The sequence below is a fragment of the Saccopteryx leptura genome, chromosome 11 (genome assembly GCF_036850995.1).
Source record: "Saccopteryx leptura isolate mSacLep1 chromosome 11, mSacLep1_pri_phased_curated, whole genome shotgun sequence".
Taxonomy (NCBI): domain Eukaryota; kingdom Metazoa; phylum Chordata; class Mammalia; order Chiroptera; family Emballonuridae; genus Saccopteryx; species Saccopteryx leptura.
Window position 1 is genome coordinate 71,369,071 of NC_089513.1, and position 25,165 is coordinate 71,394,235.

General features: G+C 43.0%; 1 protein-coding gene across 1 annotated transcript in view; it reads left to right on the plus strand.

Annotated features, from left to right (window-relative positions):
• The window catches only part of LOC136383129 (mitochondrial adenyl nucleotide antiporter SLC25A24), a 38,440-nt gene extending 13,629 nt beyond the window's left edge, over positions 1 to 24,811 (plus strand). The window contains exons 3-10 of the mRNA XM_066352709.1: positions 5,610 to 5,697; positions 13,591 to 13,702; positions 15,484 to 15,642; positions 16,413 to 16,565; positions 17,425 to 17,532; positions 19,527 to 19,694; positions 20,979 to 21,129; positions 22,730 to 24,811. Coding sequence (XP_066208806.1) covers positions 5,610 to 5,697; positions 13,591 to 13,702; positions 15,484 to 15,642; positions 16,413 to 16,565; positions 17,425 to 17,532; positions 19,527 to 19,694; positions 20,979 to 21,129; positions 22,730 to 22,914 — 1,124 coding nt within the window. The 3' untranslated portion in view covers positions 22,915 to 24,811. The remainder of the gene's footprint in view (positions 1 to 5,609; positions 5,698 to 13,590; positions 13,703 to 15,483; positions 15,643 to 16,412; positions 16,566 to 17,424; positions 17,533 to 19,526; positions 19,695 to 20,978; positions 21,130 to 22,729) is intronic.
• The last annotated feature ends 354 nt before the right edge of the window (positions 24,812 to 25,165 follow it).

The window sequence follows — 25,165 nt, forward strand, 5'->3', positions numbered from 1 at the left end:
AATCATTATGTTTCCTTGTTCTCTGGGCAAGAGAAATGTATGTTTCATTCATGATTAGCTGTAAATGTTACGTAACCTAAATTTTAAAATCTTTTTTGTTTTTTTGAGAGGGAGGCAGGAACATTGAGCTGCTTCTTTACGTGCTCTGACCGGGGAATCGAACAAGTAACCTTTGTGCCCTGGATGACACTCCAAACCATATCCAGCCACAGCTTAATCTTTAGAGAGAGACAGAGATAGGGGAAGGGGAAGGGGAAGGGAAGCATTCATTTGTTGTTCCATTCAGTCGTGCATTTTTTGGTTGCTTCCTCTGTGTGCCCTGACCAGGAATCGAACCGCAACTTTGTTTTGAGATGACGCTCTTAATCCATGGAGCTAACCTGCCAGGGCCAAAAACTAGACATTTAAATATATATCTTCTATCGACCTGGAAATGCTGAGGTCGCCAGTTCAAAACCCTGGGCTTGCCTGGTCAAGGCACATATGGGAGTTGATGCTTCCAGCTCCTCCCCCCCCTCTCTGTCTCTCCTCTCTCTCTGTCTCTCTCTCTCCCTCTCTCTCTCTCTCTCCTCTCTAAAAATGAATAAAATAAAAAAAATAAAAATAAATATATGTCTTCTGACTTACGGTTTCACTATTTAGATTTAAAGCTTGGAGTTCAAGTTCCATTTATGTAGAGCAAAAAGCAAGAATCACAGCAGGAGAAAAGGATTAGGAAACCCTAGTCACCAAAGAGAACTAACTGATAGGAAGAGAGAATTTATTTATTTTTATTTATTTTTTCTTTTGTGACAGAGACAGAGAGAGTCAGAGAGAGGGACAGATAGGGACAGACAGACAGGAAGGGAGAGAGATGAGAAGCATCAGTTCTTCGTTGCAGCACCTTAGTTGTTCATTGATTGCTTTCTCATGAGACCTTGACCCAGGGGCTATAGCAGAGCGAGTGACCCCTTGCTCAAGCCAGCGACCTTGGGCTCAAGCTGGTGAGCCTTGCTCAAACCAGATGAGCCCGCACTCAAGGTGGCCACCTTGGAGTCTGGAACCTGGGTCCTCTGCGTCTCAGTCCGATGCTCTATCCATTGCGCCACCTCCTGGTCAGGCGAGAATTTATTTAAAAAAAATTTGAATGAGGCCTCCAGCTCCTCCCTAAATATGAGCTCTCAGGACCAGTTCATTCACAGACTTATTATTAAGAAAATTAAACAAATAGATTGGGAGGAAATGTGGTTCATATCAGGGTTGGCAGACGTTTTTTGTAAAAGGCCAGATAATAACTCTTTTAGCTTTGTGGGCCTTGTAGTCTCAGTTGCAGCCACTCATCTGTGCTGTGATAGTACAGACGCATCCATAGATAATACGTAACGAACAGGCGTAGTTGTGTTCCAATAAGACTTTATTTCCAAAAGCTTTATTTGGCTAGAGGGTTATATAGTGTACTGGCCACTATATTGTACTGTACATTACGTTCAGTTAGATTCGAGGCAGGTTCCTGCAAACAAACAACTCAACCCTTTGAGTGGTTTTGAGGACCATTCAAGTGTGTGACTCGGTCAGGAAGAGCCGAATTTGAGGTGGAAAGTTGTGCTATGAGACCATTTGCTACTTCCATAAGCCTTACATTTTATGCCCTAAGTCTAGCCTTGGTCTAGTCTAGTAAAATTTAGTTCTTACAGTCAACTTAACTTCTTTGCCATAAGCCTTCACCCCACCCCAGACCCTCTCGCGTTTGGCCGCAGAGGTCAGGCTGTGTGGATAGTGTTAGTGCTGGTAGTAGCCGGGAGGTGGTGTTACCGCAAGGTCGCCCTCCAGACCGCTAGAGGTCAGTCATCCCAGGGCACAAGTTGTGCACACATGGTAGTCCATTTCAGAAAACTCTAACTGAACCAGAGGGAACAATGAAAGATGAAATTTCATGATACATTTGTAGTAAATAAAAACAATTTCTCCTTAATTAATCTTACTTGTATATTTTCAAACAATTTCTCGTTCTAGGTTTATAAAATTTTGTTTATCAGACTTCCTTAAAGCCAAACATGCTCACTCTATCCTCATTGTGGGTTCTGTATTTCAGGATTTGCCTGCTTGCCAAAATTGAACCCCCAAAGTAACCCCCAAGTCATTAGCATGTTTACAGTCATTCATAGACCATGCACAGAGCAGTGAAAAATTTTAGTTGAGGCCCTGGCCAGTTGGCTCTGTGGTAGAGCGTCGGCCTGGTGTGTGGAAGTCCTGGGTTCGATTCCTGGCCAGGACACACAGGAGAAGCACCCATCTGCTTCTCCACCCCTCCCCCTCTCCTTCCTCTCTGTCTCTCTCTTTCCCTCCTGCAGCCAATGCTGCATTGGAGCAAAGTTGGCCAGGCACTGAGGATTGCTCCATAGCCTCTGCCTCAGGCACTAGAATGGCTCCGATTGCAGCAGAGCAACGTCCCAGATGGGCAGAGCATCGCCCCCTGGTGGGCATGCTGGGTGGATCCCGGGGTCAGGTACATGTGGGAGTCTGCCGACAACCACCCCTTCTCACTTCGTAAAAATACAAAAAAATTTTATTTGCTTGACGTGCACATTTGTAGCTGACACAGAGCAGGTGATGCTCTCTGCTTTCTTTTTTTACAGAGTCAGAGAGAGAGTCAGAGAGAGAGATAGATAGGAACAGACAGACAGGAAGGGAGAGAGATGAGAAGCATCGATCATCAGTTTTTCGTTGCAACACCTTAGTTGTTCATTGATTGCTTTCTCATATGTGCCTTGACCGTGGGGCTACAGCAGACTGAGTGACCTCTTGCTCGAGCCAGCGACCTTGGGTCCAAGCTGGTGAGCTTTGCTCAAACCAGATGAGCCCGCGCTCAAGCTGGTGACCTCGGGGTCTCGAACCTGGGTCCTCCGCATCTATCCACTACACCACCGCCTGGACAGGCCTCTCTGCTTTCTTGTTTTAGTTTCCATCCTTTCAATAGGCTACGTTTAAGTGTCCTTCTTTAATCTACTTAGTGCCATGTTTAATGCATTTTCGTGCTTTTGGTTGGTGATTTTGCCATTTAAAATGGCTCCCAAGCATAGTGCTGTCTAGCATTCCTAAATGCAAGGAAGCTGTGATGTGCGTTAGGAAATAAATATACGTGTTAGGTAAGCTTCCTTCAGGCAGCGGTTATAGTGCTGTTGACTGTGAGTGCAATGTTAATGAATTCATACTACAGTAGTATGTATTGAATAAGGTGTCCCTAGTGCTGTTGACTGTGAGTGCAATGTTAATGAATTCATACTACAGTAGTATGTATTGGATAAGGTGTCCCTAGTGCTGTTGACTGTGAGTGCAATGTTAATGAATTCATACTACAGTAGTATGTATTGAATAAGGTGTCCCTAGTGCTGTTGACTGAGTGCAATGTTAATGAATTCATACTACAGTAGTATGTATTGAATAAGGTGTCCCTAGTGCTGTTGACTGTGAGTGCAATGGTAATGAATTCATACTACAGTAGTATGTATTGAATAAGGTGTCCCTAGTGCTGTTGACTGTGAGTGCAATGTTAATGAATTCATACTACAGTAGTATGTATTGAATAAGGTGTCCCTAGTGCTGTTGACTGTGAGTGCAATGTTAATGAATTCATACTACAGTAGTATGTATTGAATAAGGTGTCCCTAGTGCTGTTGACTGTGAGTGCAATGTTAATGAATTCATACTACAGTAGTATGTATTGAATAAGGTGTCCCTAGTGCTGTTGACTGTGAGTGCAATGTTAATGAATTCATACTACAGTAGTATGTATTGAATAAGGTGTCCCTAAACAGAACACACATAAAACAAGGGTGTGTATTGGCCCTGGCCGGTTAACTCAGTTGGTTAGAGTGCTGTCCGGAAATGCCAAGGTTGTGGGTTCGATCCCCAGCCAGGGTACATACGGGAAGCAGCCAGTGAATGCACAATTAAGTGGAACAACAAATAAATGCTTCCCTCTCTCTCTCTCCTTTCCTCTCTCTGTCTCTCTAAAATCAAGCAAGAAAAACAAAAGAAACCAGGGTGAATATTGATTGGTTGAAAATGTTGTGGCCGGAGGCTCATAGGAACCTAACCTCATGTTTTCCCAGGAATAATGGTTTTAGTATACACTAGTTCAGTTGTGGAACGTAACTACCACGAACAATGGGCACATCAACTGTATCTCTTTAAGAGTATGATATTCGGAGTGCTATTTAAGGAATTCCATTGCTAAGAGATGGATGCCTCTAATTGTCCTTATATGGTCCTGACTCTCACACTACTCCTTTGCTCTCTGCAAGAGAATTCACTGCAATCCTGTCATTTCTTCCAACTCCTTTCCTTCAGTTAAGTTCCTTTCACTACTACCGGTAATGTTTGTCTCTCTCTTTTCTTGGAGAACTTGACCGTTGATACTGCCTTGGCACCGGGTCCTCTCTGTCTCTGTTTTGTCCCATCCTATCCCGCGCCTGTTAGTCTGAGGGTCCTGACGAGTCCGTGAGCTGTGTGAGGGAGACACAGCATCACTCACATTTACTGCCTACGTCTTCCCTGCTTCTCTTCCGGTTCTTCTTCTGTGTACGGACATGCTCTGGTTTCTCTAATCATCATCGTTTTCCATCATCCTGATCTCCCTGCTCTCATTATTTTTATTCCCAGATTTCTCTTCAGCTTCATCTAGTCATTTTCTACTTCCTTTTAACCTGGTGCAGTTGGTGTCCAGTCATTTATTAAAATGTAGAAAGGCATACTTTAAAAATGAATAATATCGGCCTAGCGTGCGGAGGACCCGGGTTTGATTCCCGGCCAGGGCACACAGGAGAAGCGCCCATTTGCTTCTCCACCCCTCTGCCGCGCTTTCCTCTCTGTCTCTCTCTTCCCCTCCCGCAGCCAAGGCTCCATTGGAGCAAAGATGGCCCGGGCGCTGGGGATGGCTCTGTGGCCTCTGCCTCAGGCGCTAGAATGGCTCTGGTCGCAACATGGCGACGCCCAGGATGGGCAGAGCATTGCCCCCTGGTGGGCAGAACGTCGCCCCCTGGTGGGCATGCCGGGTGGATCCCGGTCGGGCGCATCTGGGAGTCTGTCTGACTGTCTCTCCGTTTCCAGCTTCAGAAAAATGAAAAAAAAAAAAAAAAAGAATAATAGATCCTAGCCTAATTGAATTTACCTCAAAGTCCAAGTATCTCCCCCCACCTGCAGGATTATTTTGTGCTGGTCTCAGGTGTATAGCACAGTGGTCCGACAATCATACCCTTCCCAAGTGCCTCCCTGATATTTCCAGTGCCCATGTGGCTCAAAGTTCACGTATCTTGTTTTGAATCTCATTTCTGCTGCTACTTAATGTTGTTCCTTGATAAGGACACGGGAGCTGTCAGTCTCTTCTTCTTTAGAAGGAACATCATTATTTACCTACAGGGCTGTTACGACTTCTGAGTGAAATAATGTGTGTATACTTGCTTAGTGTATGTGCTGACTTTTGAGTCGGTGTTGCAATGTACTTAAGCAAATCTGATACTCTCTGAAGTTCAGTTCAAGGCTTTCCCTGATGAATGAGGGATTTGAAATTCTGATTTATAAGGTCTTTATAGCTCTGAGTCTGAATCTGTGCCCTCTTTATTGTTTTAAAGGAAAAATTGAGGCTTCCGAAATTGTTCAGTCTCTCCAGATACTAGGTCTGTCTATTTCTGAAAAGCAAGCGGAGTTGATTCTTCAAAGGTAAGCTTTTCCATTGACCGACAATTTTTTTTTTTTTACCTTGACTTTCATTGTCATGTCCTGCATTGGAGAGCTGCATTTATCAGTGTCGTTCAGACAAGTTCTTGCAGGCCCTGGCCAGTTGGCTCAGTGGTAGAGCATTGGCCCGGTGTGTGGAAGTCCTGGGTTCGATTTCTGGCCAGGGCCCACAGAAGAAGTGCCCATCTGCTTCTCCACCACCCCCCTCCCTGCCACACACACTCTTCTCCTCTCCTCCTGCAGCAGTGGCTCGATTGGAGTGAGTTGGCCCTGGGCTCTGAGGATGGCTCCATGGTCCCCTCAGGTGCTAAAAAATGGCTCTGGTTGCAAAGGGCAGAGCGTCGTCCCCTAGTGGGCATGTCAGGTGGATCCTGGTCGGGGCGCATGCGGGAGTCTGTCTCTGTCTGTCTTCCTCTCACTAAAAAAAAGAAAGATAAAGTCCTTGCAGCTCGCTGTCTCACTGTGCACGTTGACTGTCTCTCTTCCTTTTCATTTGTGTGTACAGATCATCTGAACTGTGGGAGTGGGAACTGTAAACTCAGACAGGACTCTTCTCTTCAAAATTTACTATTTTATCGAAGTATAGTTAGTTGGGATACACGCTTATATTAGTTTCAGGTTTGCGGTATAGTGACTCACCGTTTTTACGCCTCACCATGTGACCGCCCACTAATTCTAGTCACTGTCAGCACGCAGACCCATCACCCTGTCAGTGACTGTCTTCCCCTTCCCTTCCCCCCACCCCCCGCCCCCCTCCGGAGACCGTCCCTTTGGTCTCTGTTGCTGTGAGCCTGTTTCCATTTTGTTCTGCTCATTTAGCTTCCGGGAAGGTGTTAAATCTGCAGAGCAGTCTAGGAGGGTCAGTGCTCTGCTTCCCATTTGGCTTCTGATGGGACAGCAGACTCCTTGTTTCAAGAGAAGGAGTGTGGCGGCGTTGTCACATTACAGTGACTGGACAAGAGGGACGTTCCAGCGCTCTTCCCGCTGACTGACACGGAGACTCTGCCGTCGGCTCTCAGGAGACAGCGGTGCTGGTCTGAGCACCACGGAGACTCTGCTCTCAGCTCTCAGGAGACAGCGGTGCTGGTCTGAGCACCACGGAGACTCTGCCGTCGGCTCTCAGGAGACAGCGGTGCCGGTCTGAGCACCACGGAGACTCTGCCGTCGGCTCTCAGGAGACAGCGGTGCCGGTCTGAGCACCATGGAGACTCTGCCGTCGGCTCGGCTCTCGGGAGACAGCGGTGCTGGTCCGTTCAGCTGCTGCCTGGGCCACACCTGCCGGACTTGACGCTTCCTTTCACAGGGCGCGGCCGTAAAGCTCTGGGGTCCAAGTTCCTTGAAGACTCTTTTGATACAAATACACCCTAGGAACTAATTTTTCTCTTACGACATCAGAAAACCAGAAAGGGCGGTTACATTATATTACTACTTTGATGAATGTTTCTGGTTTTCAACATTATAAGAAAGTGTCTTCTAAATAGTGTTTTGTAGCTGTTATCTCCTTCTGTGTCTGCCCCGGTGGCCTCTTCCTCTTTTCTATCTGTTTGGAATTTGTTTTATAAGCAGCTTCTCAGTGAGAAGGCCGCAGGCCTCCGGGCTGAGGGGGGTGACTCTTGTTGACATTGATGAGTTAGGCTTTCCTGAGGAAATAAAAAGCTAAAACATGAAAAAGATGTAAGCAGCATTTTGATAGTGGGAGGTGGAACATGTAATGTTCTGCTTCTAAAGTCACATTCTTCCAGGGAAGTGTGGGGTTTTTCTTGTTGTTGTTGATCTTAAGCCAGAAATCATTTTCCTTTATTACTTTTGCTAGCTTTAAGAATAATATCGATGTTAAGCCCAAGCTCTGGAATAGACCATGGGTTATGCAGAGTGATGAGTATTTAAAAGTGGCTGTATATCCCTGGCTGGGTTGCTCAGTTGGTTAGCGCATCATCCCAATGTGCCAATGTTGTGGTTCAATCCCCAGTTAGGGCACATATAAGAATCAACCAATGAATGCATACATAAGTGGAACAACACTTTGATGCTTCTTTCTCTCTCTTTTTTCTAATATCAATAAATAAAAATTTAAAAAAAATCAACAGAAAGTATATATTGTATATATAAATACTACCTGACAACTTTATTGATATATAATTTGCACACCAGAAAATTCACTCTTTTAAACTATACTATTCAGTGATTTTTTTTAGTGTAGTTACAGAATTGTACAGCCATTGTCACTATCTAATTATGGAACATTTTCATCACCCCAAAAAGTAACCCTGTACGTATCCACAGTCATACCCTGCTCATCCACTGCAAGCCCCTGGCAGCCACTGACTGACTTCCTGTCTTTATGGGTTTGTCTGTTCTGAACATTTCATATAATGGGATCATATAGTACGTGGCCTTTTTTGGTCTGTTTTATTTTTTTTCACTTAGCTGTGGTGGCTAAATGATAAGGTATATAAGGTTATATATATACATATATATATGGTATATAAGGTTATAAGGTAAAATTATAACTTCACATTAATGAAAATAGAGTGTCATCACATTTTAAAATTCACGAAAGAAACATAAAAAATTTAAGCTGTTTGATTATTTTTCCAGGGATAAATAGAGAAATCCATCATAGCGATGAGAGACTTCAGTGCACATCTTCCTATATGTAGGCCAAGCAGAGAAAAAGTTTAGTTGAAAGATAGGATTTAAATAAATAAGAAGCTTGATTTAATGGTCATGCAATAGGACCTTGCACCAAAAAATTATAATTTTGTTTTTAGCTGCATATAGAACACGTATAAAAGTTGACTTCACAGTACATCATAAAGCCAGGCTCAAGTCATTTAAAAAAAAATTGGTTTTACAAAGACCACCTTCTTTGACCACGCTGCATTAATTTAGAAGTCAATAACAGAAATAAGTTAGGAAAATTCCAGTGGATTTTGAAATGATATATACTTCTCAGTAACTTACAGGTCTAAGAGGCAGTTATATGTGGACATTCAGAAGTACTTTCACTTGACAGAATGAAAACATCACATATTAAATCTTTTGAGATATAGCTAAGGTGGTATTTAGGGGAACTTTCATAGCCTTAAAGCTTGTATTAGAAAAGAGTGAAGGTTGAAAATTTATGTGCCAACTCAAGGTGAGAAATCAGAATAATCTTTAATAAGGGAGGAAGAAGGAAGAGATAAAGACAGCAGTGGAAAGAGAAAGCAAAGATACAGTAACAGGATCACAAAGCCAAATGTTAGCTGTTAGAAAGAAACTTCTGGAGAGTCTGATGAGGAAAAAGAGAAATGACTTGTAAATAAATGAAAGAAACTTCTGGAGAGTCTGGTGAGGAAAAAGAGAAATGACTTGTAAATAAAGGATGCCCGATAGCACATGGACTCATCATGTGTCTAAGAAAGATAATAAAATATATGAATAGTTTTATGCCAGTAACTTTGAGAACATATGAAATAGAAGAATTTCTAGAAAAATACCATTTGCTAATATGAAATCACAAGGAAACAGCCAGTAGTTCCTAAATAAAGAGATTGCATCAGTAACTGAAATTCTTCCCATAAGGAAGGTTTAACTCCAGGTGGTTCTTAAAAACTCTCGGACAGACCCACAAATATTTGTAGAGTGTAAAAGGGCCCCACCCAGTCCATTCTGTGGGCCATTAGAACCATAATACCAAAGGCAGGCAATTAATGGGAAGGAAATTACAGGCTAATATCATCTGTGACATAGATGTAAGTATTTTTAAGAAAATATTAGCAAATTGAATGATCTGTATATAAAAAACAATATATCACAAGTAATACTTTTTATAAGGGCAACTTAAATTAATTTCATTAGAAGACATTAAAGAAGACTCAGTACAGAAAAGATGTACGTTTTTTCCATATTGATAGTAATGATTCAATGCCATTAAAAAATCCTATATAGTTTTTTTTTTTTTTTTTTGAGGAACTTGTTGAATTAAGTCTGAAATTTATACTGAAGAGCAAAGGCCCAAGAATGACCAAGACATTCTTTTTTTTTAATTATTTTTTTTCCTTTTTATTGAATGTATTGAGTGACAGACACCGGTTAACAGAATTATACAGGTCCCAGGTACACAGTTCACAACACATCTGTACACTGTATTGTGTGTTCACCTCCCCAAGTTAAATCTCCGTCCATCATTTATCCTTCCACCTCCTCCTCCAGCTCCCTGATCTCCTCCCGCTGTCAGCCACCATACTGTTGTTTGTGTTCATGACTTTTTTTATTTTTTGCTCAATTCCTCCATGCCACCCCAACCAAGATATTCTTGAAGAGCCATGAGGAGCCTGACTAGGCAGTGGCATAGTGAATAGAGCATCAGACTGGGACTCAGAGAACCCAGGTTCGAAACTCCAAGGTCACCGGCTTGAGTGTGGGATCATAGACATGACCCCATAGTCACTGGGTTGAGCTCAAGGTCGCTGGCTTGAGCAAGGGGTCACTTGCTCTGCTCTAGCCCCTCAGTCAAGGCACATATGAGAAAGCATTCAATGAACAACTAAGGAGCTGCAGTGAAGAACTGATGCTTCTTATCTCTCTCCCTTCCTGTCTGTCCCTAGTTGTTCCTCTCTCTGTCTCTGTCACACACACACAAAATAGAGCCATGAGGATCCAGGAGCTTGCACTATTATAACATCAATAGTTATTATTAAGCTATACTTTTTTTTTTTCTTTTTTCTGAAGCTGGAAACGGGGAGAGACAGTCAGACAGACTCCCGCATGTGCCCTACCGGGATCCACCCGGCACGCCCACCAGGGGTGAAGCTCCGCCCGCCAGGGGGCGATGCTCTGCCCCTCCAGGGTGTTGCCCTGCCGCGACCAGAGCCACTCCAGCGCCTGAGGCAGAGGCCAAGGAGCCATCCCCAGCGCCCGGGCCATCCCTGCTCCAATGGAGCCTCCGCTGCGGGAGGGGAAGAGAGAGACAGAGAAGAAGGAGGGGGTGGGGGGTGGGGAAGCAAATGGGCGCCTCTCCTATGTGCCCTGGCCAGGAATTGAACCCCGGTCCCCCGCACGCCAGGCCGACGCTCCACCGCTGAGCCAACCGGCCAGGGCCTTAAGCTATACTTTTGACAGTGGTATTGCTGCATACATAGACAAGTTGAAAAATAGAACTTAATATCCCAGACACAGAACCATTCATATTTGAGATTTGTCACATGAGAGAAGTAGCTTTGCAAATCACTGGGGAAAGGAGAGACTATTCAATAAATGGTGCTGGTACCCCTGGTTATTCGAGCAGACAAAAATGAACCTCACACCGTCACAATAATTAACCTGATGTGAAAGTTAAACTATAACACTTTTAGAGGATTATAGGGAAATGTCTATGTCAATGTAGGGAAGATTTTGTTTCAAAAGAGATACAAAGGCAGTAACCGCAAATGAAAAGATTGATAACTTCCGTTACATTAGAATTGAGAGCATCTGTCATGAATGAGTTCCTTTTGTTCCTTGACCTTTGTAAATGATTATGTCTGGCAAATAGGAAAGCTGTTCACTTGAGGCATATTGATCTTATAGCCAGCTACCTTCATGCATTAAAAATTGTATTTTAATGGTTAAAAAAATAAAATTAAATTAAGAGCAGCTATTCAGGGACACTGTAAGCAAAGTGTAAAGAAAAAGAGAAGGTATTTGCATATCATATTTATAACTTGAAGGATTAGAATCAAGTGTATAAAGAACTATACATATAAAGAAGAAGATACATAACCCATTAGAAAAATGGGCAAAAGGCATGAACAGGTATTTCACACAGGGGAAAAAAATGAATAACAAATTAGGAATGGTTGAGAGATGCTTGACTTCATTAATAATTTGAAAAGAAATACAATATAATAATATACCATAAACTCACAGCAAGACTTGCTGATTTAAGAAGTTTATCTATACTAAGTGTTTTGTGGCTTAAAGCTAAATCATTTGGAATTTTATTTATTCCTTCAATGAATATTTACTCTGTGCCAGTAACTGTTCTAGACACTTGGGTCGTATCAGATAACAAAATCAGCAAAAACCCTTTTCATCTTTATGAATAATTTCCACACAAATTATAGGATAAATTTAAAATCTGGAAGCAACATCAAAACTTCCTTTTTTCAGAGCTATTCATTAATTCAACAAGTGAACATCTTGTTCCAGCCACTGCAGGTGCTGGGTCTACAGGAGTCACAAAACAGTCAAAATTCTGGCACAAATTGGAGTTGCTCATAGGAAAAATCAGGTACAGATGGCATTGTTGTCAGAAATTTTATAAAATAAAAAAGTTAAATGAAAAATAAGGCTATAATATCTTAATATATTAACTTTATTTTTTTAATTTGGGAGCTACACGTTGTGGGTTTTTTTTGTTGTTGTTTTGTTTTTTTTTTAGAGGGAGAGGGTTAGGGGACAGACAGGAAGTGAGAGATTTGAGAAGCAAAAACTCGTAGTTGCAGCACTTAAGTTGTTTATTGATTGCTTTCTCGTATGTGCTTTGACCGGGGGCTACAGCAGAGCCATTGACCCCTTGCTCAAGCCAGCGACCTTGGACTCAAGCCAGTGACCTTGGGCCTCGAGCCAGCAACCTTTGGGCTTCATGCCAGCGACCTTGGGCTCAAGCCAGTGACCTTGGGCTCAAGCCAGTGACCTTGGGCTTCAAGCCAGCAACCTTTGGGCTTCGAGCCAGCGACCTTGGGCTTCGAGCCAGCGACCTTGGGCTTGAGCCAGCGACCTTTGGGTTCGAGCCAGTGACCATGGGGTCATGTCTATGATTCTACACTCAAGCCGGTGAGGCTGCGCTCAAGACGGTGACCTCAGGATTTTGAACCTGGGTCCTCAGCATCCCAGGTTGACGCCCTATCCACTGTGCCACTGCCTGGTCAGGCTGTAATATATTAACTGTAATGTTGAACATAAAGTACCAGGATTTCTGAACTTGAAAGGCTCAATTACCAAGTTTGGTGTGTTGTTTTTTTTCACAATTACTGCTGATTTTCATAGTGTAGAGAAAGTTAAAGAAGGAAACATAGGGAATATTTTGAGTATATTCCCAAATCACATCCAAATGTTATAACAGAATATTAGAGAAATAACTTCCTGAGCCAGTGCAAGAATAAGTGGATCATAAACCATTCATTACTACCTTACAGTATTTTACCTTCCAGGTTTTGTGTCTGATAACTCACTGCCTTAGTTTGACAAAGCTCTAAACGTAGTCTTTCGTGAGATCTCTCTGTAATTTTAGGGTCCATTTTTTAATCTAAATGGTTAAAGTAGGCCCTGGCCGGTTGGCTCAGTGGTAGAGCGTCAGCCTAGCGTGCGGAGGACCCGGGTTCGATTCCCGGCCAGGGCACACAGGAGAAGCGCCCATTTGCTTCTCCACCCCTCCGCCGCGCTTTCCTCTCTGTCTCTCTCTTCCCCTCCCGCAGCCAAGACTCCATTGGAGCAAAGATGGCCCGGGCGCTGGGGATGGCTCTGTGGCCTCTGCCTCAGGCGCTAGAGTGGCTCTGGTCGCAACATGGCGACGCCCAGGATGGGCAGAGCATCGCCCCCTGGTGGGCAGAGCGTCGCCCCAGGTGGGCGTGCCGGGTGGATCCCGCCCGGTCGGGCGCATGCGGGAGTCTGTCTGACTGTCTCTCCCTGTTTCCAGCTTCAGAAAAATGAAAGAAAAAAAAATAAATAAATGGTTAAAGTATATAATGGACCATCAAGTACTTGCTCTCATTTTCAACATCCGATTGTGATTTAGGATTTTTAAAAATTTAATAAGACTATTAAGTTGGAAAAGAAACTGTCATTCTGCAAAATAGTCAGTAATGTTAGATTTATTTATGAATGTTGTTTTGTTCCCTTATTTTCCAGCATCGATGCTGATGGGACAATGACGGTCGACTGGAATGAATGGAGGGACTACTTCTTGTTTAATCCTGTTACAGACATTGAGGGAATTATCCGTTTCTGGAAACATTCAACAGTAAGTACATTTTACGTATTGATTTATACTTATTTGGGGTTGTAAGCCATTGGTATAGTTACCACCTGAAAATACTGTAATGTTGCAGCTCAGGGTGCCCAACCAAGTCCCAACGGCTCCTTAACTTGTGGAGCTTTGTTTATTCTATTGCAGGTATATCAGATTCTTACTGTATCTTTGGAGATAGTTGATAACAGTAACCATTTTACTTACAGCAAATGAAGAAAGAGAGGGGTTACGACTATTGCATAGCTCCTTACCTATACAATCTTTTACACTGAAATAATTTGGGGAATAAAATTGTAAAAAATATTACCATTAGAGAATTTTATTTCTCTCAAGCTATGTCTGCAATCTATAGTAATGTTTAACATAATAATGTTTAAAACAGATTGGAGGGCAGATTATTTTAAAGAATACCTCCTGTTAGCTAAATTTTATATAGAATCTTTGGCGTGTTTTAAATGACAAGTCAGATACATGAAAATATTCATGGTTTATATGGGAAATAAGTTTAAGAGTATTCATATACATAGTTTTCAGTTAAATTAAAATTCTTTTGATTGAATTAATTGGGGTGATGTTGGTTAATAAAATTATACAGGTTTCAGGTGCACAATTCTACCCCAAGTCAAGTCTCTCTCCATCACCGTCTAACCTCCCTCTACTCCTCCCCCTCCCCCATCACCTATTTAATTTTAATTTACGTATTTAAAGCATATATCATGGTACAAAATGTGACGTAGATCTAATAGTATACACCATGGTATACTATTCAGCCGTAAGAAATGATGACATCGGATCACTTACAACAAAATGGTGGGATCTTGATAACATTATACAGAGTGAAATAAGTAAATCAGAAAAAAACAAGAACTGCATTATTCCATACATTGGTGGGACATAAAAACGAGACTAAGAGACATGGACAAGAGTGTAGTGGTTACGGGGGGGGGGGGGGGGGGGGGGGGGGGGGAAGGGGGGGGGGAGGGGCACAAAGAAAACTAGATAGAAGGTGACGGAGGACAATCTGACTTTGGGTGATGGGTATGCAACAGATTTGAATGACAAGATAACCTGCAATGTTTTCTTTGAATATATGTACCCTGATTTATTGATGTCAAAAAAAAAAAAGAAAAAAAAAAAGGTGTATCTGGAGAATTGACAGACTAAATCCTCTCCCTAGCTAAGAAGGAATTAAAATGCTTCCTTTTTATTTTGACTTAGACCCAGAGGAGAAAGGTCACTCTGAATCTATTTGGAAAGAAAGTTGTGATTGTTGGTTTAGTAAATTTGTAAGTACTGTCAGTGTTCATGTCTTGTGGACTGACCCCATCCTCTAGCCTGGTGGGAAGAAGCTACCGTATTTCCCCATGTATAAGACGCTCCCATGTATAATTTTGGGGCCCGAGATTTGAAAGAAAAAATGTATTACATCAAGTTATTGAACTCAAGTTTTATTCGTCATAAAATTCATAGAACTCCTCATCCACGCAAAAAACCGGGAAATATCAGTAAAAAAATCTACAACCACTGTATAAGATGCACCCAGTTTTTAGACCCCAAAGTTTTTGATAAAGGGTGCATCTTATACATGGGGAAATACAGTATTTATAGTCATCTTCATGCTCAGATCGCTCCATTGTGCTTTCTAGGGATGAGCTGTTAACGACAAAACAACACATGCTGCTTCTCTGAAACAGACTTGCTGGGATGATCTATTTGTAATTGGAGGAGCCTGAGGGTCTTTTTTTATTTATTTTTATTTTTTATCTTAACAGGGTATTGACATAGGAGATAGTTTAGCTATTCCGGACGAGTTCACGGAAGAGGAGAAGAAGTCCGGGCAATGGTGGCGGCAGCTACTGGCGGGGGGCGTGGCCGGCGCCGTCTCCCGGACAAGCACTGCGCCCCTGGACCGTCTCAAAGTCATGATGCAGGTGAGCTCGGTGACCTTGTGTCTGTCCTAAATATCCCCAAACGACGAATATGGTGCTTTGAAAAAAGTTAAAAAACACCCTCTCCTTTGACAGTCTTTCATACATTTTTTAAAAATTTATTTTATTGCTATTAACCTTAAATTCAGTCCATGTAATATTTCTGTATTCTGTGAAACCTTAAATTGTTGGCACATGTGTGCGCTGAACTTCTAATCTTTGGCATTCTATGACTATTCACGTGTTTAATATGTCTAGTCATTATTGTAGGGTTCTCCTTAAATTATTTCTTTATTATATATTTCCTCAGCCTCCTATATTCTATTTTCTTTCTTTCTTTTTTTTAGATGAGAGGAGGGGAGATAGTGAGACAGACTCCCACATGTGTCCCCACTGGGATCTACCTAGCAGCCCCATCTGGGGCCAGTGCTTGAGTACCGAGCTATTTTTAGTGCCTGAGGCTGATGCTCTGCAATAGAACTATCCTCAGCACTGGGGGCCATGCTGGAGCAAATCGAGCCACCGGCTGTGGGAGGGGAAGAGGGAAAGAAGGCAAGGAGAAGCAGATGGCAGATGGTGGCTTCTATGTGCCCTGACCAGGAATCAAACCTGGGACATCCATACATGGGTCTGATGCTCTATCCACTGAGCCACTGGCCAGGGCCTATTCTGTTTTCAGATACATCTTCATACAGTATTGGAGGAAAGAGAGTGGTTTGGAATAGTGCTAATAACGTCACCAGCATTTTATATCATTTTACTTTTATTTTTAGGTCCACGGATCAAAATCAGACAAAATGAACATATATGGTGGCTTTCAGCAGATGGTTAAAGAGGGAGGGATCCGCTCCCTCTGGAGAGGAAATGGCACAAATGTCATTAAAATCGCTCCCGAGACAGCCGTGAAGTTCTGGGCCTACGAACAGGTAATTATCGCGATACTGTTAGTGACGGTATAATGATAGGGGTCACCTCCCAAAACTGTTTTTCTAAGTCATTAATATTCGTTTGTCACTAACTTGACAGTTTTGTTTGTTCTGGTGAAAATAACTCACCTTCACAAAAGGAAAACTAGAGGGCATTCAAAAATCGTGAACACTCTGTTAACCCTGTGTTTTCCACACAGTCGGGAATGCTATCACTCTGTTTTAGCAAAGGAGCAGCTGGGCCCCATCTGTGCAGCATCTGTGTTCTGTGGAAATCTCACTTGAAAACCACTGTCCAGTACCCTGAATGTACTAGCATTTAAGCCCTGATTTTCTGCTCAGAATTGTTAATGTAGTGTACGCATTTTGAGAAACATAATCGCACTGTCAATTAATCGATTTCTAGGAGCTGATTTGTATTTTGGTAGTGTCTCATTCAGCTCGGGAAATAAACAACATAAGTTTATTTCTCATAGTTACAGAAGCAGGGAGTTTAAGACCAAGGCCAGTTGGATCTGTTGAGGGCTCTCTTCCTGGCCTGCAGATGACTGTCCCCTTGCTGTGTGCTCACTGGCCTTTCCTTGGTGCATGCATGCAGAGAGAGAGGGGGGGGGGAGAGAGAGAGAGAGAGGGAGAGAGCGAGAGCTCTCTGGTACTTCTTTTTGTAAGGACACTAATCTAGTCACGAGCGCCCCACCCTCATGCCTTCATCTAACTGTAATTACCCCCCAAAGGCCTCATCTCCAAATATCATCACACTGCGGGTTATAGCTTCAACATACAAATTTGTGGGTGGGTGGGGACACACAATCCTATCTCTAGCCAATAATCACTTGCATTTTAAAATTTGTTTACACAGTACAAGAAGATGCTTACTGAGGAAGGACAGAAAGTGGGAACCTTTGAGAGATTTGTTTCTGGTTCCATGGCTGGAGCGACTGCACAGACGTTTATTTATCCCATGGAGGTCGGTGCCATTGTGAAGTCTGACAGCGTTAATGGCCTTCGTATTAATGATCCATCACTGTGTAACAAGCATTCCCCAAATTAACAGTTGAAGACGATGGGCATTTCTCATCTCCGTTTCTGTGGCTCCGGCTTCTGGGAAGAGCTAGGCGGGGTGCCTCTGACCCCGGGTTTCTCACAGGCTCCGGTCAAAGTGTCGGCCGAGGCTGCAGTCACTGCGAGGCTCAGCTGGCAATGGGTCTGCTTCCAAACTCATTGTTTTTTTTCAGGTCGTTCTGTCTGTCAACTGGAGACATTGGGTCTGACCACAGGGGCCTCCCCAGAATCCACTTGAGTATCCTCATGTCATGGTGTCCCGTTTCTCTAAACTGGTGATCTGAGGGGCATAGACTAGCATCCAAGATGGAAGCTGTGATCTTTGGTCACTTCCGCTGTAAACTGTTGGTCACACAGACCACCCCGGTGGAGTGTGGGCGGGGACTGCACAGGGTGTGACTATCAGGAAGCAGGGATAGGCGGGCTGCCCCGAGGCTGGCTGTCACAGCATCGGTTAGAACGATAACACTGTTCCTCTTCAGAGAGTTTCAATACCATAAATGTTATCATGGATTCAGCATTTGATTAGGTGATGGTAGTTCTACCTAGACATCCTTGGAGCAGAACACGGGTTGGCAAATGATGGTCCTGTGGATTATTTTGGAAAGCCCTGGAGCTAAGAAGTTTTTACATTTTTAATAGTCGGTTGACCTTCCCCTCCCCCAAACCAATATACATCAGAGACCTGATATGTTGAGCCTGCAAAGATGAAAATATTTACCATCTGGCCTTCACAGAAGGAGTTTGCCAGCTCCCACTTTAGAGCAAAGACAACACTGTGGATGTGGATATTTTTATTGGTATGACAAAGGGTTTTCAGTAAATGATAAGACGTAGGCAAGATATGCTAATAATTTTTGTTTTTGTGGTATGCACATCACCAGATCTTTCCCTGCAAGCATTTTTTTTTTTTTTTTTTTTTTTTTTTTGCATTTTTCTGAAGCTGGAAACAGGGAGAGACAGTCAGACAGACTCCCGCATGCGCCCGACCGGGATCCACCGGCACGCCCACCAGGGGGCGACGCTCTGCCCACCAGGGGGTGATGCTCTGCCCATCCTGGGCGTCGCCATGTTGCGACCAGAGCCACTCTAGCGCCTGAGGCAGAGGCCACAGAGCCATCCCCAGCGCCCGGGCCATCTTTGCTCCAATGGAGCCTTGGCTGCGGGAGGGGAGGAGAGAGACAGAGAGGAAGGCGCGGCAGAGGGGTGGAGAAGCAAATGGGCGCTACTCCTGTGTGCCCTGGCCAGGAATCGAACCCGGGTCCTCCGCACGCTAGGCCGACACTCTATCGCTGAGCCAACCGGCCAGGGCCCTGCAAGCATCTTAATGTGAGTGGTCATAGTACTCCCCACGGCCCTCAAAACAGTATCCTGGCTGAGCACCAGGTGCTGCTCTTACATTGTTCATCTCCGTGAATAGCGGCACCTTCCCGCCTCTCTGCTGCCCCTTGTCCTGTGCTCCAGACTAGACACACAGCAATCGTCTCTTTCTCTGCCATTTCACTCCATAGCTAATTGGTCACCAGTCCCTTTTGTTAAGACATCAGTAGATTACCTTTTCTCTTTCCTGTGCCACTGCCCTCATTCAGGTCCTCTTTGCATTAAATGGCTCCTCTTGGCTCTTGTTGTAGTCCCTCAATAGAGACTACATGTGAGGCTACAGTCATACCACCCTGAACCTGCCCGATCTCGTCTGATCTCGGAAGCTAAGCAGGGTCGGGCCTGGTTAGTACTTGGATGGGAGACTATATGTGAGAGAGGACACATCAGCAGATGGGACCGTCACTTGAGTGACAATATGAGCGAGGTCGTTGTCCTTTGTCAAATTACTTGTTTTAAATTTCATGATAATAGGGTTCATACGAGTGACCATATTTTGTTACATTCTTTCATAACCAGGTTTTGAAAACCAGGCTGGCTGTAGGCAAAACTGGACAGTACTCTGGACTCTTCGACTGTGCCAAGAAGATTTTGAAACGTGAAGGCATGGGAGCTTTTTACAAAGGATATATTCCCAATTTGTTAGGCATCATACCTTATGCAGGTATAGATCTCGCTGTGTATGAGGTGAGTTTGTCACAATCCTTTGAATCTGAAAGTGTAGTTAAATTGTTCATAGTGTTTGAGTTTGTCTTTGAATGAAGAAGTACATATATACCAGGGAACAGTTTGTGACCAAAAGTAGATTCAAGGGTGTTAGTTGATTTTTCTTTTTTAAGTATCTTGAACATGAGACCCCATATACCTGTGGTCAGTTTTGTATTACACTTCTCTGTGAAGTATCTTTTATTAATGAAGAGAGTGGACTTATAGTTCAGATGTAGTTGTTTAGCTTAGAGGATGGTACTAGGATTTGAGGGGAGGGAAGAGAAAAGAAGCAAAAATGACATGTGGTCTTTAATCCATTTTGAGTTAGTTTTTGTATATGGTGTGAGGTAAGGGTCCATTTATCCTTTTACATGTAGATATCCTCTTTCCCCAGCGCCATTTGTTGAAGAGTCTTTCCTTTCCTTACTGTGTAGTCTTGGCATCCTTGTTGAAGATCATTTGACCATATATCTAGGAATTTATTTCTCGGCTCTCTGTTTTGTTCTGTTCTATGTATCTGTCATTATGCTAGCACCACCCTGTCTTTATGACTGTTGCTTTGTAACATATATTGAAATTAGGCAGAGTGAGGTCTACAACTTTATTCTTCTTTTCTGAGATTATTTTAGCTAGTTGGGGTCCCTTGAGATTCTATATAAATTTTAGGATGCTTTCCGCAAATAGATGTCATTAGGATTTGAGCAGGGACTGTGTTGAATTTGTAGATTGCTTTGGGTAGTGTTTTAGTATTCTTGGGCTACCATAACAAGATATAAGTTCCCCATATATTAGCATTTATTTTCATATTTAAAATACTTATATTTACAAAGTAGGTTTGCAAACTTATTTTATGTAACTCTCTCAATTATTGCCTTCTAACGGAAAGACAGTGACCTAAAATAACGGAGAAAAGCATGATGGGGGGATTAGTACTTGATCCTGCTCCCTTGTTAAAAAAATTGAAGAAAAAGAAAACAACAAAAGAGCAAACCCACTGAGACCAATTTTCCTCATTTCTAAAATCAGAAAAATAACCCTACTTTAGAGCTTTGGAAAAGGACTAAATGAAATAACACATGTGTCAAGTACAAGATTATATGCACTTAGTAGTATTGCGTTATTTTTGTTCATCTGCCGGCGGTCCGGCGGAGGGTGGCCTGGGTCTCCTAAGGACCAGAGTAGCCGTGACGATGTCCACGTTGAGCGAAAGTGGTCGCTGAGTTCGCTGTTCACTGTTCCTCTCCGTTTCCGTCTCTCCGGCAGCTCCTGAAGTCCCACTGGCTGGATAATTTTGCCGAAGACACTGTAAACCCCGGTGTCATGGTGTTGCTGGGGTGTGGCGCCTTGTCCAGCACCTGTGGGCAGCTGGCCAGCTACCCGCTGGCTCTGGTGAGAACGCGCATGCAGGCTCAAGGTGGGTTTTGGATGGAAGAAGAATGCAGGACCGGACTTTTTAAGATGGTATATCCCAACCTTCTGTTCCTTATTGCCTCCGGGAGGAAACCTTTTACAAATCCTTTCCCTAACCACTCCCTCTTCAGGAAATTTTACCACCAAAGACACACTGCACATGTACCGAATGTGTATCTGTGCTTTATGCGTAAACAGAGTAAGGATCCCGCCCCCCCCCCCCCCCCGCAGCGCATGCGCGTTCCTGCCCAGTGGCTGGCGTCCTCTTCCTCTCCTACCTGTGGAGATAATTTTCACAGCTCAGGGACCTATATTTTCCTAAGCTCCCCAGAGTGTTCTCTGTACCCCCTCACTTCCCAGTGTTGAGGTGTTCCCTCTTCAGCATGTGGTTAATGGGGAGGAGGGTGGACTAGTTGGGGGTGGCACATAAAGCGATGAGCGCTGGTTTCAGAGTCGCCATCAGCTCTCTGCTCTGCTGGCTAACTGCGTGTGTCAGGACACCTTTCTTCATCTTTCCTAGCCTCGGTTCCTCGTTTGTAAAACAGGTATAATAATACTTACCTTGGAGGATTGGTGTATAAAGTAGTTAACCCAATACCTAGCACATAGTAATCACTCAAGAAATAACTGGCATTACTATCAATAAGGAGACTTATTATATAAAGGATTACTTTCTGGGATGCCCTTGGAATGAATTTGATCCTTTACTTCCAGATCATTCTGAATCATAAGTGTGTTGTATAGTGATAAGAATAAAGCATGCAGCCCTGGTCGGTTGGCGCAGCGGTAGAGCATTGGCCCAGTGTGTGGAAGTCTTAGGTTCGATTCCCGGTCAGGGCACACAGGAAAAGTGCCCATCTGCTTCTCCACCCTTCCCCCTCCCCTTTCTCTCTGTCTCTCTCTTCCCCTCCCGCAGCCAAGGCTCCATTGGAGCAAAGTTGGCCCGGGCACTGAGGACGGCTCCATGGCCTCCGCCTCAGGCGCTAGAATGGCTCCAGCTGCAACAGAGCAACGCCCCAGATGGGCAGAGCATCGCCCCCTGGTGGGCATGCCGGGTGGATCCTGGTCTGGTGCATGCGGGAGTTTGTCTGACTACCTCCCCACTTCTTACTTTGGAAAAATACAAAAAAAAAAGAGAAAAAAAAGAGAATAGCCCTGGCCGGTTGGCTCAGCGGTAGAGCGTTGGCCTGGCGTGCGGGGGGAGCCGGGTTTGATTCCCGGCCAGGGCACATAGGAGAAGCGCCCATTTGCTTCTCTACCCCCACCCCCTCCTTCCTCTCTGTCTCTCTCTTCCCCTCCCGCAGCCAAGGCTCCATTGGAGCGAAGATGGCCCGGGCGCTGGGGATGGCTCCTTGGCCTCTGCCCCAGGCGCTAGAGTGGCTCTGGTAGCGGCAGAGCGATGCCCCGGAGGGGCAGAGCATCGCTCACTGGTGGGCAGAGCGTCGCCCCTGGTGGGCGTGCCGGGTGGATCCCGGTCGGGCGCATGCGGGCGTCTGTCTGACTGTCTCTCCCCGTTTCCAGCTTCAGAAATAAGAAAAAAATAATAATAATAATAAAGCATACTTGACTATTAAATTAGCCTGATTTGATTTTTTATTTTGTAGCCATGGCAGAAGGAACCCCCCAGCTGAACATGGTTGGCCTCTTTCGACGAATCATTTCCAAGGAGGGAATCCGAGGGCTCTACAGAGGCATCACCCCAAACTTCATGAAGGTGCTCCCTGCGGTCGGCATCAGTTATGTGGTTTACGAAAATATGAAACAAACTTTGGGAGTAACTCAGAAATGATACGTCGAGTTTTTTGCTTTAGCTGACTACTGAAATTTTCAATGATTTCTAGAGAGACTTTTTCTCCTGGAATTTCGAGTCTGGCAAAAGGAGCCACATTTTTTCAGACAAGGAAGAGCTTATCAATGATCACTTTAAATATTTGGGCTCAATTTTCTATATACAGAACTGTTAAAAAAAATCATCGTTTTGATGAGCTCATACAATTTTGAAAAGGCCAGAAAATGGTATTTTATCTCTTCGTATTAGTCCTTTCTACAAATCTCTGCCCTGAATCCTAAATCTGAAACATGTACCTGTCTGAACTAACTTTGTTTCGTGTGGGAGAATTATAAACCATTCATCTTTATTTAGGACGGTTCAAGTTTTTTACCAGTTTCTTCATACTTAAGTCTTTTTCTTAAAAACATGATGGTCAGTAAACCTTGAAACTTAAATTGTTTTATACATTTTGAATTTCTTTATAGACGTCTTAAAATTTTCTTGGACAGCCATTAATAGAAAGTTATTTCATGAAAACATAACCTTCCAGTAACCAAATAAGGATAGGGTTCATATCCTTTCCTCAAGCTGAAGAAAAATGAATAGAAATGGCTGAATTTCACTGCATGTGAATACCCGAATCCGTTTATACCATTTTTGTATGAAAAGGAGCGATGAAACAATATTTACTTCCACGGGCCTTTTCCTGTTTTCCTTGCATTGTTACGTGGTTCCTGGGATGACACTGTTAGTGTGTTCCCGTTACGTTATGAAAACAAGGCACTTCATTCGGCAGGTTCTGTGTATTATGCCGTTGCTTTGAAAAGCACCAGGAAACGAAACCCTTTTACTCATATCAGGTTTCGAAGAGCATCTCTCTCTCCTTTATCCTTTGTTTCCTACTTGAATCAGATTTTGTCTTAATCAGGAAGGCTTCTTTCTGGGGACCATTCTTGGTAATCTGAAATTTCTTAATGACAGGAAGTGGGTTGATCATGGATGAATGACATTCTCACCCCCACCCCACCCCAGTGTTGAATTTCTTTGAACCTGCAATTCTCAGTTTGGGCGGTGCAAACCTGAGTACGTATTAACAGCAGCAAATATTAATCTGATATATTAGGTACTTATATTTAAATGAAAGGCCCAATTTATAAACATACATAATCACATTCTCTCTTGCCCCAAGTTTTAGATCATAACATGTTATGACATAGGAAACGTAATTTTTAATACGGAGAGCATGTTTTTATTTTACTAAAGTCATTTTTGTAGTCAGCTGTCTTTTCTGATTTACGTGATTAGGACTTAGAAAAATATTAGTTGTTATTCTTACTGCTTTTGAAATTTAGTTCCTAAACTTAAGTTTGATTATTAATAATTTCTGTTATCAATTGCCACATTTCAATGAAAATCTAGTGACATAATAGGCATTTACTTTATTTGAATCTACCTCTTGTATATTATGAACCAAAGATAAATGTTGGACTTGTCTTTGTGAAACATATTCCAAAATATAGTTTTCATTATACGAGTTATGCCTGAATAATGTCTCAATATTCTTACAATACATATGATAAGCATGGGACTCTATCTTTAGGGTGGTGTGTATTTTGGAGTAATACATAAAAAACAATATTAAGTTTCATGATTAACTCTTTTTTTACTCATAAAAATTATAGAATGAACTGAAATTTCTAGCTACAGAAAAATCGTCATTGTTCATTACGAGTTTAAAATGTTTGCTATTTAACATTTGTAAGGAGTGAATGTAATTTATCTGTGCATCTTGTATCTTTTGAAATAATAATCTTGTATCTTTTGAGAAGAGCCCAGAGTTGGAGATAGATGATTTCTGGCATTAGCACATACTTACTTTCCATTTATATTAAAAAACATATATTTGTTTTTAAAATGACTTGTTTATTTATTTAAAAAATATAGTGTAATTAAAGCAAAATAGAAGGACCTGTGTCACACATCTTATATCACTGGCAGTGGTTTGAATACTTTTCATATCTGTCTTCAGATCATCTTAACAAATACGTAGGTCTTTCCTGAACAGCCAAGCCGTTACTGTCTCTATCATACATTTGGACAGAAATGATGTTTTTTGTGATGGCCAAATTCCACATTTACTGATTAGGGTATGCCCCTGGGGGTTCACAGTGCCACCTCTCTCTCGGTGGCATATTAGTTTGTCTTGAAGCAAAAGCTAAATAAGTTGACTGGTAAGTAATTTTCAAAAAAGGCGTAACTCAGATTACAA